The 19,684-nt window shown below is 47.0% G+C and overlaps 1 protein-coding gene across 2 annotated transcripts in view; it reads right to left on the bottom strand.

Moving 5' to 3' along the window:
* Window positions 1-19,643, bottom strand: part of Rsph10b (radial spoke head 10 homolog B) — a 30,127-nt gene extending 10,484 nt beyond the window's left edge. For both annotated transcript variants that reach the window (XR_007213982.1, XM_048367544.1), the window contains exons 1-15: window positions 19,458-19,643; window positions 18,303-18,659; window positions 17,102-17,177; window positions 16,166-16,234; window positions 13,738-13,911; window positions 12,157-12,242; window positions 11,064-11,184; window positions 9,670-9,846; window positions 7,423-7,782; window positions 5,350-5,539; window positions 4,670-4,784; window positions 2,232-2,311; window positions 2,003-2,151; window positions 773-880; window positions 164-307 (exon numbers count right to left, since the gene is read on the bottom strand). Coding sequence is in view for 1 of the 2 variants with exons in the window: in XM_048367544.1 (XP_048223501.1) it covers window positions 164-307; window positions 773-880; window positions 2,003-2,151; window positions 2,232-2,311; window positions 4,670-4,784; window positions 5,350-5,539; window positions 7,423-7,782; window positions 9,670-9,846; window positions 11,064-11,184; window positions 12,157-12,242; window positions 13,738-13,911; window positions 16,166-16,234; window positions 17,102-17,177; window positions 18,303-18,559 (2,106 nt within the window). In the remaining variant the exon portion in view is untranslated. The remainder of the gene's footprint in view (window positions 1-163; window positions 308-772; window positions 881-2,002; window positions 2,152-2,231; window positions 2,312-4,669; window positions 4,785-5,349; window positions 5,540-7,422; window positions 7,783-9,669; window positions 9,847-11,063; window positions 11,185-12,156; window positions 12,243-13,737; window positions 13,912-16,165; window positions 16,235-17,101; window positions 17,178-18,302; window positions 18,660-19,457) is intronic.
* Window positions 19,644-19,684: the final 41 nt, after the last annotated feature.

Below are 19,684 nucleotides of genomic sequence, written 5' to 3'. Positions count from 1 at the left end.
TAAAACAACAAAACAATATACTCCTTTACAAATGTGAAAAGCCATCATCCATTTTTCTTAAATCTTAAATAATTTTCCTGGAGGGGATACAACAGCCCCAGATAAGTCGAGGCAAATTTCACTCCTCCCAACACAGCCATCATTGGACTTCCACGTCTGTTACCTGGCTTATTATCGTGTAAATGCTCACGTGTTTGTTTCCAAGCAAATCAGTGCCGGGCAGGTTTATACAGGACTCAGTCAGTTGGTCAGGAATACAGTTAAGCGCAAAGCACAAGAGAGCTTCAAAGAATTCCAGGAAAACCAACTGCAAGGAAAGAAGAAGGAAAGAAAGCACAGGAGGTCTGCTTTCTTCTAGCTGGCTGGTCTGGAACATTTCTCTGCACACAGACCAGATCAGCCTCTAGGGTCTCAATGCAAACATCTGCACACAAGTGTGTGTTTAGGGGCTGGGAATATGGCCTAGTGGTAAAGTGCTCGCCTCATATACATGAAGCCCTGGGTTCAATTCCTCAGCACCACATATATAGAAAAAAGCCGGAAGTGGCGCTGTGGCTCAAGATGTAGAGTGCTAACCTTGAGCAAAAAGAAGCCAGGGACAGTGCTCAGGCTCTGAGTCCAACCCCCAGGACTGGTAACAAAAACAAAACAAAAAAATATATATGTTTATCTTCCATGGGAGGGATTGGGGTCAGGTGACGGTCAATCAAATTGTGCTTCCTGTTACCTCCCTGAGTTGCCTGTGGACCCTTGGTGACACAGCTATACAGACCTCAAATTCAAAGTTGCTGTCAATTCCATCATGCACAAAGGGGTTGTCCTCAGCTATTACAAGCATAAACCTGGTTGCTGTTAATTCTTTATTTATCATTCTGAAGTCCTGTAAAAGAAAAAAAGTCTCAGCTAAGCCACAATTGCTGATAGTAACAAACAAGCAGGTATTCGTGTGTGTAGGGGGGGTGCCTCTACAGGAGCTTGTCCTCTCTTTCAGCTCTTTCCCACTTGAACAAAGCTGCAGTCTGTGTTTTTTCTTTCTTTCTTTTTTTTTTTTTCCCAGTCTTGGGCCTTGGACTCAGGGCCTGAGCACTGTCCCTGAGCTTCTTTTGCTCAAGGCTAACACTGCCACTTGAGCCACAGCACTACTTCTGGCTTTTTCTGTGTATGTGGTACTGAGGAACTGAACCCAGGTCTTCATGCATGCCAGGCAAGCACTCTACCACTTAACCACATTCCTAACCCCATTCTGTTTTTTTGATGTTTCATTGCAGATAAGAGTCTCATGGATGGGGTTGGGGATATGGCCTAGTGGCAAGAGTGCTTGCCTCATATACATGAGGCCCTGGGTTCGATTCCCCAGCACCACATATACACAAAATGGCCAGAAGGGGCGCTGTGGCTCAAGTGGCAGAGTGCTAACCTTGAGCAAGAAGAAGCCAGGGACAGTGCTCAGGCCCTGAGTCCAAGCCCCAGGACTGGCCAAAAAAAAAAAAAAAAAAGAAAGAAAAAGAGTCTCATGGACTTTCCAGGCTGGCTTTGAACTGCGATCCTCAGATCTCAGCCTCCTGAGTAGCTAGGATCACAGGCGCTGAGCCACCAAGCAAACATTTATTTTAATGTGAACAGAACACTTAAGAGATTCTTAACAGCTGCTCATTTTGCAGAGCCTTCTGGAAATCCCATTGCTGATCCCTTCGAGTCCTCTAAATTAACAGGAAAGTCTGTTTACAGCACTGAAGGTGGGGAACGTGGGTAGATGGATGGCCAGCAAGCGGCCACCAGAGAGCTGCATAGACTGGAAAGCAGGGGATGGGGACTGGGGAAATGGAGGAAGTGGAACAGAGGCACCGGAGGCCTCATGTCAGGCTGGACAGGGGATGCCCTCCCCCATTTATAAGGAATGAAGCTGGGAGAAGAGAGCTATTGGGAAAAGATCTGTGGATGCTCAACAGATATTTGATTCCAAAGAAAATTCTTGTAAATATAAAGCCATTCTCGAGCTCACATTCAGCATCCAGAGGAAGTACCTCATCTTCATTGTAAGCTCGCAGTGCTGAGCTCTGTTTGGTCTGCAGTAAGCTATGTAAATCTCCCAGCACTTATCGATGTAATTCATGGAGTACAGTGTCCGCTGTTGCTCACTGAATAAGTTTCCTGAAAATAGAGCAGTGAAGAAATGATTGGGAATAAAGCTTGAAAAGGTGACCCTGACTACACCCTCTTCCTCTACTTACCTCTTACCTGGCAGGCATTGGGGCGAATGTTCTCAGCCATCAGTTTGGTAAAGCACAGAGATAGTGATGGGCTTCTGTTTCTATGACAGAAAACAGCTGAATGACGGCTCCCTCCAGAGCTGGAGGTCCTGACTGCCTTCTAGCCAGTGGTATTAGGAAAGGGATGCATTGATGGGAGAGGGGAATGTCCTGCCTGGCCTCCTTAATCTTGAGTGGAGAGAACAGTGTGAGTCATGACAGGAAGATCAGCACACCATCATGCACTCTCCAAAATCCACAACCAAAACTGTGGGACCATTGATGAGAACACATCCTTACCAGCTTGCTAGTTGGTGCTGGGGAGCATTAGGGCCTTGAATGACAGCCTTTGGTTGTCTCAAGAGGATCTTTCTATGTAGCTCAAGTGGAGCTCCTACCTCACTCAGATTACAAGTGTGTGCCACTAGGCCTTGGTGTGTATGTGTGTGTGTTGTGTGTATGTGTGTGTGTGTGTGTGTGTGTGTGTGTGTGTGTGCTGTTCCTGGGACTTGAACTCAGGGCCTGGGTTCTCTCCCTTAGATTTTTTTTACTCAGGGTTACCATTTGAGCCATAGCTCACTTCTGGCTTTTTTTGGTGGAGATAAGAGTCTTACAGACTTTCCTGCTTGAGCTGGCTTTGAACTGCAATCCACAGATCTCAGCCTCCTGAGTAGCTGGGATTATAGGCATGAGCCACTGACACCCAGCTCTGGTATTTTTATGTGTGTATGTGTCAAGGTCATGAAAGACAAAGTGTCAGAAATTATCAAAGATTGAAGGACTTAGAGAAGATGTGACAGTAAAATGGAATGTGGGGTCGGCAATTACATCCTAGCAGAAGAGGGATGGGGTGAAGGCCTGGGGAGATGCTAACACAGGCTGTTGTTAGTGACCCTGTAGCATCATGGCTGTGTAAGATTTAAATTTCTGTGCCAGTTACACAATGACTCTATGTACTTACAGCAACACTTCTGAAAATCCAAAATTAGGTAAAAATAAGAAGGTTTTCTTTTTTATTTTTTTTGCGAGTCCTGGGCTTGAATTCAAGGCCTGAGCACTGTCCCTGGCTTCTTTTTTTCCTCAAGGCTAGCACTCTGCCACTTGAGCCACAGCGCAACTTCTGTTTTTTTCTATACATGTGGTGCTGGGGAATCGAACCCAGGGCTTCATGTATATGAGGCAAGCACTTCTACCACTAGGCCATACTCCCAACCCAAGAAGGCTTTCTTTTTTCAATTTTATTTTTTAATCCTAGGTTCAGGACTTGAACTCGGTGCCCCATGCTTTCACTCAGCTTTCTTGCTTAGTAGGCTGTTGCAGTTAATTGGAAATGGAATCTTGTGGACTTTTCTGCTCAGGCTGGCTTTGAAGTGAGATCCTCACGATTTCAACTTCTTGTGTAATTAAGATTACAGGACGGGCTGGGAATATGGCCAAGTGGCAAGAGCGCTTGCCTCCTATACATGAAGCCCTCGGTTCGATTCCCCAGCACCACATATATAGAAAACAGCCAGAAGTGGCGCTGTGGCTCAAGTAGCAGAGTGCTCGCCTTGAGCAAAAAGAAGTCAGGGACAGTGCTCAGGCCCTGAGTCCAAGGCCCAGGACTGGCAAAAAAAAAAAAAAAAAAAAAAAAAAAAAAAAAAAAGATTACAGGCCATGGGCTGGGAATATGGCCTAGTGGTAAAGTGCTCGTCTCGTATACATGAAGCCCTGGGTTCAATTCCTCAGCACCACATATATAGAAAATGGCCAGAAGTGGCACTGTGGCTCAAGTGGTAGAGTGCTAGCCTTGAACAAAAAGAAGCCAGGGACAGTGCTCAGGCCCTGAGTTAAAGCCCCAGGACTGGCAAAAAAAACAACAACAAACAAACCCCAAAACCAAACAAATAAAGGCTCTCTCATAAGAAAAAAAAAAAAAAGATTACAGGCCGGAGGTCTGGGAATATGATTTAGAGGCAAGAGTGCTTGCCTCGTATACATGAAGCCCTAGGTTTGATTCCTCAGTACCACATATATGGAAAACAGCCAGAAGTGGTGCTGTGGCTCAAGTGGCAGAGTGCTAGCTTTGAGCAAAAAGAAGCCAGGGACAGTGCTCAGGCCCTGAGTTCAAGGCCCAGGACTGGCAAAAAAAAAAAAAAGATTACAGGCCTGAGACACCAACATTGGCTTGAAAAAAGCTTTTCAAATGAATGATAGCACTTTTGCCTTAAGATAGGAGATTGTGGCCATTCCTGGATAAAGCTTTCTGGGTTCTGAATGCCTTGGCCATATGCATTTCAGCATTGCCTCGCCCACCCCTGTGGCAGTGTCTTGCTCATCTGTGGAGCTTGGGGACGAAGGCTGGACAAGGGAGGACAGAGGACAACTGAGTCCCCTCGAGTCCTAGCCACAGCTCAGGGAGGATACAAAGAGGGACTTACTGGTATTCTTTGTGATGAATGTGGTAAGCCAGCTGCAGGAGGTAACTCAAAAAGTTTCTCAGAAGAATCGTTTGGAATGGAGAGTGAATCTCTTCCACGGGGATACTGTTACATGCTGCAAGGAGCAAATATGGAGAGAGTGCTGGGCATTTTCATTTGCTCCTGGTGAGCACTCCCATGCGTTTCCATGGCAACCCTGTGAACACATGTAGCAACCACAACTAACACCATGCCAGGAGCTCAGGCTGGGGCTTTTTTTTACTTTTGGGGAGTTCTGGGATGGAACTTGGGGCCTTGAAAGTGCTAAATAAGCACTTGACCACCGAGCCACACTCCCTTCCCACACTCCCTTGTTTGGAGACAAGGTCTCCCTGTGTAGCTCAGGCTGGCCTCGAATGCTCAGTCCTCCTGCTTCAGCCTCCTGAGTGTGCTGAGGTTACAGTAGGAACCACTTGGCCTGGCACATTATCTTACAAGACACTTAACCATGTCCTCATTTTTCAAAGCAACACAGTCTAACTTAATACTAGTAATTCTGTGAGCACAGGCCTGCACTGGCACGGTTGCTGCTCCCCTCCCCCTCCCCCCTCCCCCCTGTCCTACTCCCTGCCGCTTCACTGTCTCTCCCTGCTCTTGGCCTTATGGGCCCAGTGTAGCAGGTGGCACAATGGGAGACTCACTGCTTAAGACCCTATCCATCTCAGCAATGGTGATATTGTGGTGATGGAACTTGCAGTCCTTTAGAAATCTCCAGAAGCGGAGCTGCGTCATCAGGAAGGTATTATCCAGAGAGTGGTCACACCCCAGGCTGCTGTAGAAGTAATAGATTCTTCTTAACTCCGTAATGTTTCTTAAGATGGCATATTCCACCTGGAAAGAAGTGAGCAGTGCAGCTCAGTTCTAAAAGACATCCTCTGCTTCTTCCCTCCGTCGGGACAGCACAGCCCGGGCCTTGCCAGGAAGGAGGCGCCCGCCCCACGCAGGAGCTTCTGTGGCTGCCATGAGAGGGAGCCTGGCAGGGAGGCGTATGGAGATAGGCCATTGCCAACTCCAAGGTCATAGCAGGATGAAAAGTAAAAACAGTTGCAACACAGCCACATTATAAAATATTCCACAGTTTGTCGTGTCTAGGCAACTTCTCAAGGGTGGAATCACAAATTCTTTCAATTAGTCATGTAGTTGGTTTTTTTTTTTAAAGTCTATATGATTATATGTTGAAATATAGAATTTATTTTGTTGTTGGTAGTGGTGATGAAGCTTGAACTCCAGGCCGGGGCTCTGTCTCTGAGCTCTTTTGCTCAAGGCTAGCGCTCTACCACTTTGAGCCACAGCACCACTTCTGGTTTTCTGGTGCTTCATTAGACAAGAGTCTTATGGACTTTCCTGTCCTGGATAGCTTTGAACTGTGATCCTTATATCTCTGCCTCCTAAGTAGCTAGGATTATAGGTATGAGTCACCAGTGCCTGGTGAAATACAGAATTTTTAATATCTACGTATTCTAACATAGAACCATAAATGAATGCTCTGTATAATATTATACAAAAACTATAGGGAAGCCAGGTGGATGGCTCACACTTGTAATCATAACTACCCTGGAGGCTAAGATCTGCAGATCATGGTTCAAAGCCAGCCTGGGCAGGAAAGTCTGTGAACCAGAAAAAGGCTAGAAGTGGTGCTGTGGCTCAAGTGGTAGAGTGTTAGCCTTGAATAAAATGAAGCTCAGAGACAGCACTCAGGTCCTGAGTTCAAGCCCCAGGACTGGCACAAAACAAACAAAAACCACTAGGGGGAGGTGGGGAGAGAGGAGAATAATGTAATGTCTGACCTTGTTTTCCTGATAAGTCTATACACACATATACATATATATGTTTAGTCACATAAAAACCATTGTCAGACAATCCTAAATGGCTGTCATTAAATTCTACATGAAAACAGAGCATCCATGAGCAGAATGGCTCCAGCCTAAGGAAGTACACACCGTAAAAAATCTAGAAAAAACACCACAAAGTTTTTATCTGTGAGGAGTCTCCTTTCCCCATGTGTTTTGTACATTATGGAGGTTCAGAGAGGAGCACACTTCCGGGGGTGGTGGGGGCAATGCTGGTGACCCTGGGACCAGAAATGGGGTAGAGTGTCACACAACTGGCGGGGCAACGGTGTTCAGCATAGAGGGCTCCACTCCCTAGCCAGCCCTGGACAATGTCCCCAGCGAGGCCCCGACGACCCCACCAAATCCTTGGGGGCTGTGAATGGAGGGAAAGTCAGGCACACGCCTGGGGTCCCACCAGTGCATAGCAGCCCATGTCTGCAGAGAAGAGCGGCAGCCTCTGGGTGCTGAAGTGCCTAGAGCTATCTGCCTGTCCATCTGTCTATCCAAGATGCCTGCTCTCGAAGTCAGCTTTATAAAGGTGGCATGTTGGGGGGGGGGGAGGGAAAGGGGGGGAGGGAGGGGGGCATGAGGGACAAGGCAACAAACAGTACAAGAAATGTATCCAATGCCCAACGTATGATACTGTAACCTCTCTGTACATCAGTTTGATAATAAAAATTTGAGAAAAAAAAATAAATAAAATAAAATAAACAACAACTTTGATTTAGGAACATAAAAAAAAAAAATAAAGGTGGCATGTTGAAAGGTTGGTGGGAAGAGAAGACAAGGCAAGACAGCAGTCCCAGCTGCTTTCCCATGCCCATGGGTGGCTGTCAGTGTGTGTGCCTGAGATGCACATGGAGAACTCTAGAAGGCTCTCACCTGGAGCTTTTCTTCAGCCTGGGCCTCCTTAGGGTACATATTCAGTAGCCATGTGAGCTCCAGTTCAATGCCCGATCCTAACACAGAAGGGCTCTCTCTGTCGTCCAGGTTCTTGGTCATCTCTAGCAAGCGAGGCAGGCACACGAGGCGGTCATGACGGGTGGTGGGTGTGGAAGGCTTTCTGGGCTCCCGGAAGCTTCCAGTGGCAGAGGAGGCACCCTGCACCTTGCTGTCTGGGGCCTTGCTGAAGGATGGCTCCAGGTAAGGCAGAAATTCAGCACTGAAATCTGGAATCTGAGCAATGTGGTCATTGCAAAACACGCCTTCAAACACATGGCCGTTCTTGAGTGTCAGCTTGCCCTGCAGGAGGAGACCACATTCCTGGGCTGGGGAAGCCCCCTTTGATAAACACAGACATATGGACATTGCTGGCTTGCTTTCTCTTTTCTGAATAATTACTTATTGTCAAAGTGATGTACAGAGGGGTTACAGTTTCATATGTAAGGCAGTGGGTACATTTCTTGTACAATTTGTTAACTCCTCCACTTTCTTTCTTTTTTCTCATTGATTGTCAAAGTGATGTACAGAGAGGTTACAGTTTCATACGTTACGCATTGGATACATTTCTTGTACGCTTGTTTTCTTTTATGTTGGTAAGTTGTGGGACTTGAACTCATGGCCTGTCCTTCAGCTTTTTTGCTCAATGTTAGTGTTCTACCTCTTTGAGCCATAGCTTCACTTCTGTGTTCTTTGTTTTTGCCAGTCACGGGGCTTCAACTCAGGGCTTGGGCGCTGTTCCTGAGCTCTTCAGCTCAAGGCTTGTGCTCTATCACTTTAAGCCACAGTACCACTTCCAGTTTTCTGGTGGTTATAAGAGTCTCATGGCCTTTCCTGCCCAGGCTGGCTTTGAACTGCGATCCTCAGATCTCAGCCTCTAGAGTAGCTAGGATTACATGCATGAGCCAAGGGCACCTGGCTATTTCTAGTCTTTTTTTTTTTTTTTTTTTTGTCAGTCCTGGAGCTTGGACTCAGGGCCTGAGCACTGTCCCTGGCTTCTTTTTGCTTAAGACTAGCCCTCTGCCACTTGAGCCACAGCACCACTTCTGGCCATTTTCTATTTATGTGGTACTGGGGAATCACACCCTGGGCTTCATGTATATGAGGCAAGCACTCTTGCCCCTAGGCCATATTTCCAGCCCCCTTCTAGTCTTTTTTAGATGCTTAACTGTAGAGAAAAGTCTCCTTTCTTTTCCTGCCCAGGCTGGCTTTGAACCCCAATCCTCCCAGCCTCCTGAGTAGCTAGGATTACAAGCCACTAGCACCCAGCTCATGTACTGTTTTCCTGAGGGTTCAGAACTCCTAGTACACAGAGAATCACACTCTCAAATTCCCTCTCCTTCTCCACTTCTGCCTCTTCCTCCTCTTTTCCACCCCCGTGTCTACCTCACCATCTCAGCCCAACTTGAAGTACTCTGGCTGAGTGAGCAGAAAAGCACACGTCACACAACAGGGTGGGTCAAAGCCAGCTCAACCTGCAGGAACTGTTCCAGGAGCTCAGGACCCACGCTGCCTCTGTGACATGGAATTCATTTGCAGAGAGCTTCTGGGAAGAGAGTTCCTTCTTTTTTACTCAGTGGGATATGTGTGTGTGAAGTCTGGAGTGCCAGCAGCCACCTTGCAACCTTGGGAAAGGGGCAACGCCAGCGTGAAGCTGGCTACATGAGAGAAATATCTGCCATCACTGAGTCCCTGACTCCATTCACTGACTCCAAGCAACCCTGAAGCCCATATGGTACTTTATTACATGCGACATATTCAGACAGACTATGTGAAGCCAGCGCTAGTGGCTCACACTAGCTCCTCAGGAGGCTGAGAACTGAGGATCACAGTTTGAAGCCAGCCTGGGCAGAAAAATCTGTGAGACTCTTATTTCCAATTACCAGAAAACTGGATGTGCCATGGAGCACTAACCTTGAGTGAAAAAACTCAGGGACAGTGCCCAGACCCTGAGTTCAAGCCCCATGATCATCAATAACAACAACTACAAAAAAGACAGACTGGCTTAATATGACCAAATCAAACCCCAACACACAAACACACACACACACACACACAAGTATAGCTTCTAAAGATCTAGGAGATAGATACAAGGTTACGAGATAGGTTTTATCTATGCCAAGTGCCTAGTGCAGTAGGCACTGAGCTGGTTTGCAGCGTCAGCTATGTCCTGTGCAGGTTCACACTCACCGCGCCATGCTTCTTATTGCAAATCCACTCGCCCTCGAAAATGGCTCCACTGGCATAGTAAAACTTCCCTGGCCCATGGCGACACCCATCCACAAATTCCCCGACGTACTCATTCCTCATGGTGTATTGGGAATTGGGGATTCTCTTTTGAAACCATGTGTATTTTCCAAATCCATTCTAAAAAGAAAGCCCATTGCCATCAGAAAGACACAAAATATTTCCTTCTCTTCTTAGCATCCATGTAAAGCAGAGGGCAAAGGCCTTTTGCTAACCAGTCTCTCGACTTAAGGCAAATTATTTAAACCCTTTTAGGTCTTTCGGCCATAGAATGGAAATAGCACCTGACCTACAGGTTGCATATAAAGATCAAAGACAGGGAGGGCACTGGTGGCTCATACCTGTAATCCTAGAAACTCAGGAGGCTGGGATCTGAGGGTCACGGTTCAAAGCCAGCTAAGGCAGGAAAGTCTGTGAGACTCTTATCTCCAATTAACCACCAAAAAGCCAGAATTGGAGCTGTGGCTCAAGTGGTAGAGTGCTAGTCTTGAGCAAAAGGCCCTAAGTTCAAGCCTCAGTACCAACACACATATACATACATAAACACACACACACACACACACACACACACACACACATACACACACAGAGTCAAAGATAGTGTAAAGAGCCTGGTTGTTGGTAATTACTATCACAAGCTACACAAGCATCTGTTGAATAAGTGAACAAAATGGAGTCTGTATGTGTGAGGAAATATTATTCAGCCCTAAAATGGAAGGGAATTCTGACATGCACTGTAGCATGGATGAGCTTGAGGACATTAAGCTCAGTGACAGACCAATGCCTGAAGGACGTGTGCTGTGTGACTCTACACAGCTAAGTACAGAGTGCCTGGGAGCCCACACAGGTCCTGGGGTGCATCCCCAGCACTGGAAAAAAAAAAAGTAGAGGGAAAAAAACATCTTAACTCAATAAAGTTTCCATTTTCACAAATCTAGAAAATGAAAAGCAAATTAAAACCAACCCATGCACCTAGAAAGTAATAATGAACAGCTAGTGGCAATTACATTGGAATCCAGAACACATCATAGAAAGTGCGAACACCCACAGCTGGCTTGCTGGGGCAGTCACAGAATCGCTACAGCACTATGGTGCAAGGCTCAAGGAGTGGAAACACAAAATATTTGTGTTGAGAGAGGGAGAACATGGCTGAGAGAAGGGGAGCATGGCCAAGAGATTCTAGGGACACCAAGAGACAGCAGGGAAGGCTGTGAACAACTTCATGCTGACAAATTTAATAGGAAACGGATTCATTCCCTGGATAACTCAAACTTGCAATGCTCACCCAGGGAAATGACTAGAACACTCACTGTGCTAGTGAGTGTGGCAGCGCCTACCTGCACCCCCCTGTCCCAGTGGCCCATGTACTCCTCATTGGTGGTCAGCCATCGCATCCTGCCCTCCCCATGTCGCAGGTTGTCCTCCCACTGGCCTTCGTAGATGTTTCCAGATTTGTAACTGGGACAAAAGAAACAATGAGGCATGATTGGTGATGTTATATGCATTTGTCTTTAATGTTCACTGGAGATACCCACACGCACAAGGCTGAGGCAGGGGTTCCAGGCCCAGGAGACATAGCAAGCTCAAGACCAGCTTCAGTACAGAAAAAGACACCATCTCAAAAACAATCTTGACTTGCTGTGTGCTGGTGGCTCACACCCATAATCCTAGCTATTCAGGAGGCTGAGATCCAAGGATCATTGTTTAAAGCCAGCCCAGGCAAGAAAAGTCTGAGGAGAATCTTAACTCTAATGAACCACAGAAAAGCTGAAAGTGCAGCTGTGGCTCAAGTGGTAGAGTGCTAGTCTGGAGCAAAAAAAGCTCAGTAACAGCACCTAGGCCCAGAGGTCAAGTGCCAGGACTGGTGCGCGCGCGCACACACACACACACACACACACACACACACACAATCTTAGCTCAATCTAAAATCGAGCAAAAGTCCCACCATTCAAGAGACAGCTGATGATGGTGGTGTTACTGATATGAAGAACATGAAAGACAGTTTCAACTTACAATAAAGGAAAAGGGCAGATTAAAATGTGCTCTAGCTGGGCTCTGGTGGCTCATGCCTGTAATTTAGCTACTCAGAAGCTGGGATCTGAGGATCATGGTTCAAAGCCAGCCCAGGCAGAAAAGTCCCCACAAGACTCTTAACTCCAATTAACTACTCCAAAACTGGAAGTGGCTCTGTAGATCCAAGTGGTAGGGCACTAGCCTTGGGCTAAAGAGCTCAGGGACAATGCCTAGACCCCGAGTTCAAGCTGCAGGACAAACAGAAAAATAAATAAAAATGATGCTCTAGTTTCTTTGTATAGTATTTTTGTTGGTGGAGACTAAACAGGAGTTTTAGCAGCATCCTGCCCTGCTTAGACAGGAAACATGGCCCTTCTGTCTCTCCCCCCGTTGTAGCCCAGACCCTGCCACACGTACCGTCTGATCCCCCAGCCCTTCTTCACATTGTGCACCCAGTCTCCCTCGTACCATGAGGTGCCCTCTTGATTGTAATAAACGGTGCCCTGAAACAAATCATGTCATTAGAAAAAAATCAAGTCCCATAACACAGATATGCTAAATGTAAAGATCAAAACAAAACAAAACCCGACAGCTGTGAGAAGCAAACAAAATGCAGAGGTCCGTGTCAAACTTCCACAGGCTCTGTGCCCTACTCCACTTCAACTTGTCCCCGATAGGGACAAGTGAGGATAAAAGACTTGCTTGGGATCAGGGTTTCAGACACTGAGATACTCAGAGGTGAGGCAGAGTATCATAAGACAGAGGAAAAAGGCAGAGGCTACTCACCTCATGGTGGACAGGAAGGGGAGGTCTCCCAAGGACATGTCCCCAGGTTCTCTCATAGGCCCCACCCCTAAAGTTTCCAGCATCTCTCCAAACAGCCCCACCAGCTTTTACACATTTAAATTTAACACTCCTTAGTAACAAGGTGCCACATCCAGGCATGGAATGACAGCAGTCATTACATTCACCTCAATCCTCAGCCAAGTACTGGTAGCTCATGTCTGTAATCCTAGCTACTCAGGAGGCTGAGATCTGAGAACTGTTTGAAGCTAGCCTTGGCAAGAAAGTCTGTGACACTCTTATCTCCAATTAGCCATCCGAAAACCAGAAGTGGTACTGTGGCTCAAAGTGCTGGCTTTGAGCAAAAGAGCTCAAGGATAGTGCCTGGAACTTGAGTTCAAGCCTCATGATTGGCAAAAAAAAAAAAAAAAAAAAAAAATCTCTAAAAACTACTCTTGTATTTTAGCATCCTAGACAGAGGCACAAGAGTTTTGGTACAAATAACACTCATGATTAGAAGCAGATACACCCTCCATTGCTGGTGTGAGTGTGAAATGATGCAAAGCTGCCATGTGACTCAGTCCAAAGTGAAAGACAGAATAAGGTCTCATAGCATAGGATTCGTGTAGAGGAAGGCAGAGAGCAACAGGGAGGAGGAGGGCTAGAGAGGAACTGCCTATTCAGAATGGGGTTTTAAATGGGGTGCTGACAAGGTTTTGGAACTGGGCAGGGTGACAGTTGCATGACCATGTGCATAGACTTAATACCACACAATCATATGCTTTAAACATAATTTTATCCAGCATAGTTTTTCCTGCCTATAACACCAGCCCTTAGGAAGTTAGGGCAGGAGGGTCCAAGGTCAGCCTGGGCAAAAGCAAGAGACCCTGTCACAAACACACTAAAGCAACTTGGGGCTAGAAATTAGGTCCAGTGGTAGGGTGCTTGCCTAGCATGTATGTAAGGCTCTGGGTTTGATCTCAGCCCTGCTACAACAACAACAACAACAAAAATCCACTAGAGCCTAAAGAGGGAGGGAGCTTGGCTCAAGTGTATAGTGCTTACCTAGTTATATTCAAGGCCCTGAGTTCAAATCCCCAGCACTGCCCAAGAAATTCAACCATACAGCTTTGTGTGTGTGTGTGTGTGCAAATATTCCCCCAGTACTTTGTGCCTGCCATGTTTGTGTGTCCCGTGTGTTGCTGCCTCACACACCTTGCCATGTTTCTTGCCATCACACCAGTAGCCCATGTAGGACACGGGCTTCTCGCTGAACTTGAATATACCGAATCCATTCCTGATGCCGTTGATCACTTCACCTTCATACGTGCTGCCATCCAGCCACGTGTACACACCGTGGTTCATGGGGATATTCTTCACAAAGTCCCCCTAAGGAAGGGTGGCTGTCAGTGGGATGGCTGGAAAAGCCCCCCCCCCCCGCCCCCGCTTCCTCTCCCCTGATCCTTCCACTGGGATAATCCAAGTACCAGGAAGTGGCATGCAGGCAGAGGCCCAACTAAGCAAACAGGTGCCACCAAAGCTGAGGCTGCCCACTCAGCCTTGGGGGGCCAGGAAGGTGGCTGTTCTCTCTGGCAGGTGTGCAGGACCAGCCACAGCATGACCCCCACAAGTATACACCTGGCTCATGGAACCCTTCTCTCCCCTTGTGCTTCATCACAAAGTTCTACAGGCTGGGGCCGGGAATGTGGCCTAGTGGCAAGAGTGCTTGTCTCGTATACATGAAGCCCTGGGTTCAATTCCTCAGCACCACATATATAGAAACGGCCAGAAGTTGCGCTGTGGCTCAAGTGGCAGAGTGCTAGCCTTGAGCAAAAAGAAGCCAGGGACAGTGCTCAGGTCCTGAGTTCAAGGCCCAGGACTCCCCCCACCAAAAAAAAAAAAAATTCCACAAAGTTTTGCAGGCATAGCAGCTGGCAGCCACCTCTCAGGCACCTTCTGAACCTGGCTCTATACAGGCCGAGGATGTCTGAGTCCATGGCCAGGGCTCAGGGCTAATGGGCTCTCTTCCACTGGTGTGTGTGTGTGTGTGTGTGTGTGTGTGTGTGTGTGTGTGTGTGTGTGCATGTGTGCATTTGTGCATTTGTACACATGCACAAGTATGCATGCACAGGCTCTGGGGACTGAACCTAGGCATACACACCAAGCATGTGCTCGAGGAACCTGAGCTGTGTGCCAGTTGGCTGAGGAAATCGGACATCTGGTCACCAGGTTCCACTTGCCTGAAGACACTTCTGCTTTTGTTTTATGTGCTGGTACTGGGGTTTGAACTTAGAGCCTGGGCACTGGCTCTGAGCTTTTCTGCTCAAGGTTAGCACTCTAACACTTAAGCCAAAGCTCCACTTCTGGAGTTTTGGTAGTTGATTAGAGATAAGAGTCTCATGAACTTTCCTACCTGGGCTGGCTTTGAACCATGATCCTTAGATCTCAGCCTCCTGAGTAGCTGGAACCAGAGGTGTGAGCACTGGTGCCTAGTCTTAGGATGCTTCTGGGAGCCTGGTTCTACCCACGGAACCTTCTGATTGGGCTGGGGCAGACCCTCTGATCCCTGGTTGTTTCTAGAGACAGTAAAGCAAAAGGGCCTTGTGGGGACCAGAGACCACAGGCTAGAAAGGCTGGGTCCAACCCACTGTTGGGGCCTAGTTCTCAGCTCCCTCCCCTAAGCCAACAGTCAGCCTCCCTTGCTCCCAGCACCTCCTGGGCATGCCCCCCACTGTTTAGCTCCGGGAAGCTGCCTCCTATTCCAAATGTGCCTGCAGTTCTGCCCCAACTGGCTGCTCTTCAAAAATCAGTGCCAGGAGCATGCTCTTCAAATGCCTCATTACCATTTATAAACATGCAATGCTAGTAGTATGCGTGGAGATTTTCACACCAGCTTTGCATCACTAACATGCTTTGTGTGTGGGAGCAGTGTCAGTCTCTGGGAAAACCAAATCTGTCCCCAGAAATCAGTCTAAAACCACACATTCCACTGCCTGGCAACCCCCACGTAGGTTACCAGAGACCCACATGCAACACTGCAGCCAGAGAAAACAGAGCTGGATCATGGGAAATGGCTCAACTATAAAGGCATACATGACAAAGTGTAATCGACTATTTGCCTGCGAAAAGCAGGAGGAATTAAAACATGTATGTGCACACCACGAGTCACAAAGGAAACCAGTGGCCATTTCCGGCTACCCTGGACTCTGTCCTTTGGTAGTGTATATTTTTGGATTCTATGCTTTTGTGAAAAGAGTATGTCTAGCAGTTGGTGGCCAACCAATAATGTCTACATTTACCAGTGGGGCACTGGTAGCTCACACCTGTAATCCTAGCTCCTTAGGAGGTGAGATCTCAGGATTGTGGTTTGAAGCCAGCCCAGGCAGGAAAGTCCATGAGACTCCTATCTACAATCAACCACCAGAAAACCAGACGTGGCTCAAACTGGTAGAGCATTAGCTTTGAATGAAAAAGCTCAGAGACAGTGTCCAGGCTCTGAGTTCAAGCCCTACAACCATCACCAGCAACAATAACAAAATAATAAAAATAAATAAATAAATAAATAAATAAATAAATAAATAAATAAATAAATAAATAAATGGCATGTTTCTGGTTTAGAACTTGAATTCTTTTTATGCTTTACCTCATACTTCACTCCATCGGCCCAAATATAAGTCCCTCGGCCGTGCATGAGGCCTTCTGAGAACATTCCCTTCAAAACAAGACAGCAGAAACTCTTAGAACAAAAGGATAAAAAGTGGGGATGGGGGGGGGGGTGCTGGTACTGGGGTTTGAACTCAGGGCCTGGGCACCATTACTTAGCTTTTGTACTCAAGGCTAGTTTTCTATCTACCTCTTGAGCTATACCTCCACTTGCAGCTTTTTGGTGGTTAATTGGCACTAAGAATCTCACAGACTTTTCTGACTGGTTTTGAACTGTGATCCTCAAATCTCAACTTCCAGAGTAGCTAAGATTTTAGATGTGAACCCAGTAGCTACCCTTCCCCCTCCCCTTTTAAGTTTTATGCTGGCAGTAGATTTTGACTTCAGGGCCTCTCTCACTTGGTTTTTCTGCTTGCTCACAGCCGGTACTCTACCACTTTAGCTACACATCCTGTCCTGCATTTTGCTCTTGAACTGGAATTGGAATCTTATAGGCTTTTCTGTCCCTACTGGCTTTGAGCCATGACCCTCCAGGACTCGGCCTCCTGAGCAGCTTGGATTACAGGCATGAACCTCCAGTGCCTGGCTCACTAAATTATTTTATGGAGGATACCTGCATGACTGAAAGTTTTGGTATTTTATGGGTGTCCTGAAACAAATCTCTCACAATGGGGAATGACTGTTTTCACTTTAGTGATGGCCCTGTTGTTGAGACAACAAAGAAAAATGGGAGGGGGAGGGGCAAAAGAAGTCTAAAAGGACTTTTATCTTAAATATGTAATCAGTTTGTAAACTATAAACCCAGAATGAAGTATTTCCAATTCCTTTTGAAGAATCAATGGATTTCCTGAAGACTTGAAAATCTAAATTGAGCAAGCTCCTGGCCTAGCCCTGCACGTTTCCATACACAACTTACACGGTAGGTGGCACCACCTTGAAACTGGGCAAAACCTTCTCCCTCGTACAGCCCTCGGACTTTCTCCCCTTCGTACCTACAAAGAAAGTCCAAACTAATGAGTTCTGTAAACAAGCCTAAGTGACAGAGAGAGACATACAGCCAGAAAACAGAGCTAGGCAGCATGGGGCATGTCTGCAATCTTAGTTATACAGGAAGCAGAGACAGGAGGATCACAGTTCAAGGCCAACCAAGGCAAAGATTTAAGACACAATCTCAAAAAGCAAGCCATCTGTGGTAGAGCACATATTTAATCCCCAGCTAGGTGGGAGGCAGAGGAAGGAGAATCATTCTCTAAGGCTAGTGCTGGGCAAAAAGTGAAGACTCTGCCGGGTGTGTGTAATTCTAACTACTCAGGAGGCTGAGATCTGAGGATTGCACTTCAAAGCCTGCCCAGACAGGAAAAGTCTGAGAGACTCCCATATCCAATTAACCACAAAAAGCTGAAAGTGGAGCTGTGGCTCAAGTGGTAGAATGCTAGCCTTGAGTGCCCAGGCCCCAAGTTAAGCCCTAATACTGGCACAAATAAAAGTTTCACACACACACACACACACACCACACACTATCTTGGGAGAACAATGCCAACAGATTCTTTTTAAACCATCATCTAGCAAGATGGTAGGTAAAGCTACGATAGGATAAGAGGGCCAGGTGTGGTGGTATACTTGGAAGATGAAGGCAGGAAGATGGCAAGCTGAAAGAGGAAAAGGAGGAAGGGGAAGAAGATAAAACCAAAGTGGTTAGGAGAGGGAGTCTGCCAGATGCAATTCCCAGAGTCCTCCAGGGGACAAAGCCAGCAGCACTGCACAGACCCAACTAGAAAGAAGTGTCATTTCCAAAGATGGAGAAATTGTATGATCATAGAAATGCAAGAAGGCAGTCACCGGTGGCTCATGTCTGTAATCCTAGCTACTCAGGAGGCTGAGATCTGAAGATCAAGGTTCAAATCCAGCTTGGGCAAGGAAGTCCATGAGACTTTTATCTCCAATTAACCACTGTAAAAACCCTAGAATTAAAGCTGTGGCTCAAGTGGTAGAGTGCCATAGCCTTGAGCAAAAAAGACTAGAGGCAGCACTCAGGTGCTGAGTTTAAGCCCCAGGACCACACACAGCTGATTTGCAGAGTCTTGACTCTTCCTCCCTCTGGCCCCTTCATGAATCACCTTTCCACTATGAGCTTGGTCAGAACAGGCTCTTCGAACTGAGTGGTATCTTCAGCCTCAGGAATACTTTGTGACTCTCTTTTGAGGACTGGTGGGGTGGATGGCGCTTCCAATGGCAAGCTGGTACCTGCTGAGGGCAGCTCTTGTTTAATAGCGCTGCCATCTTGCTTGGAAAAGTCTGGATAATCAGAGAGAGAGGAGGGAGAACGGGTCGACTTATCTCCTTTTTTGTCTGTTTTTTTCTTTTCTTTCTCCATTGCCTTTGGGAGACCTATGATTTTACTTTATATGTACAAATATCTGATGATTGATTTGATGGCTCCGTGGATGTTGGTTTCAAAGCATGGATAGGTTTATCTGAAAAACAAAACAAAACATAAACACACACAAATATTTCTAAATACCTGGGAAGTTTCACTTGTACCAATTTAGCCTTACAACACAATATTAGTCTATGAATGGCTAGAGAAAAAGAAGTATTAGTATTACATGTTATCAGGTTATCAAAAATATTACAATTATAGTAGTCCTCGCCAGGGCGTTGAATCACTTATACTCTTTCCACATCTCCTGTCCTGGGGTGACCTTTCTGTGAAAATGGCTTTATCACCGCTAAGATCATGCGTGCTGTCAATTGTTGCTTTCCAAGCCCCTCTCTAAATAAATGGGCATCGTGTCCATCACCAGCAGCCCTGCATCCTTGAGCACACTGCCTAACATCCACTGGCCTCAGGTGTCCCATAGGAAGAATACAAGAGTAACTTGTCTCCGACAAGATGTGCAGAAAAACCCATAGAGGATGCATGTAGTACCAGTGAAAGAATGCTTGTTTGCAGAGCAGAGGAGCGGTGTTGTTCCAAATCCATAGTTTCCATTGCCCCCCTACTTCCCCTCCCCCACATCCTAGGCCCTGCTCCAGGCACCTCACCTGCCTCTGCCTAGAGGGATCCTCTAGACACCCCATTTGCCAGCTCAACCCTACCTTCCAAGCCCTCATTGGTCATCCGGGGGGGCCAGCTGGCTCGCCTCTCCACACTCAGGCAGGCTTTCCGGTCCTCTAGCATTACAAGGCAAACCACAAATAAAGGCAACTTTGTCCCCCAGTGATCCCTATTGCTTTCTGGTTCCAGGGGCTCCCTCTCACCCATGCCACACCTGTGCGGGTTCTAAAGGCCAAGGAAGAGGTAGGCTCTGGTGTCCACAAGGCTGCTCTGCACACAGCAGTGGCCTGGGGTGCCTGGCAGCTCCTACTCTGCCAAGGGCTATCCCACCACTAGCACAGGGCATCCGGTAAACGGAAGCAAGTGTCTCTAGGCAACTGGTCACTAGCTTCGCTCCTCACCTGCCAGCTCTTAAAGGGGCAATGACACCCAAAGAAGCCA

Source organism: Perognathus longimembris, chromosome 1 (genome assembly GCF_023159225.1).
Source record: "Perognathus longimembris pacificus isolate PPM17 chromosome 1, ASM2315922v1, whole genome shotgun sequence".
Classification (NCBI taxonomy): Eukaryota; Metazoa; Chordata; class Mammalia; order Rodentia; family Heteromyidae; genus Perognathus; species Perognathus longimembris.
The sequence above is the reverse complement of the archived record's forward strand: the minus strand, read 5'-3'. Positions and strand labels throughout refer to the sequence as shown.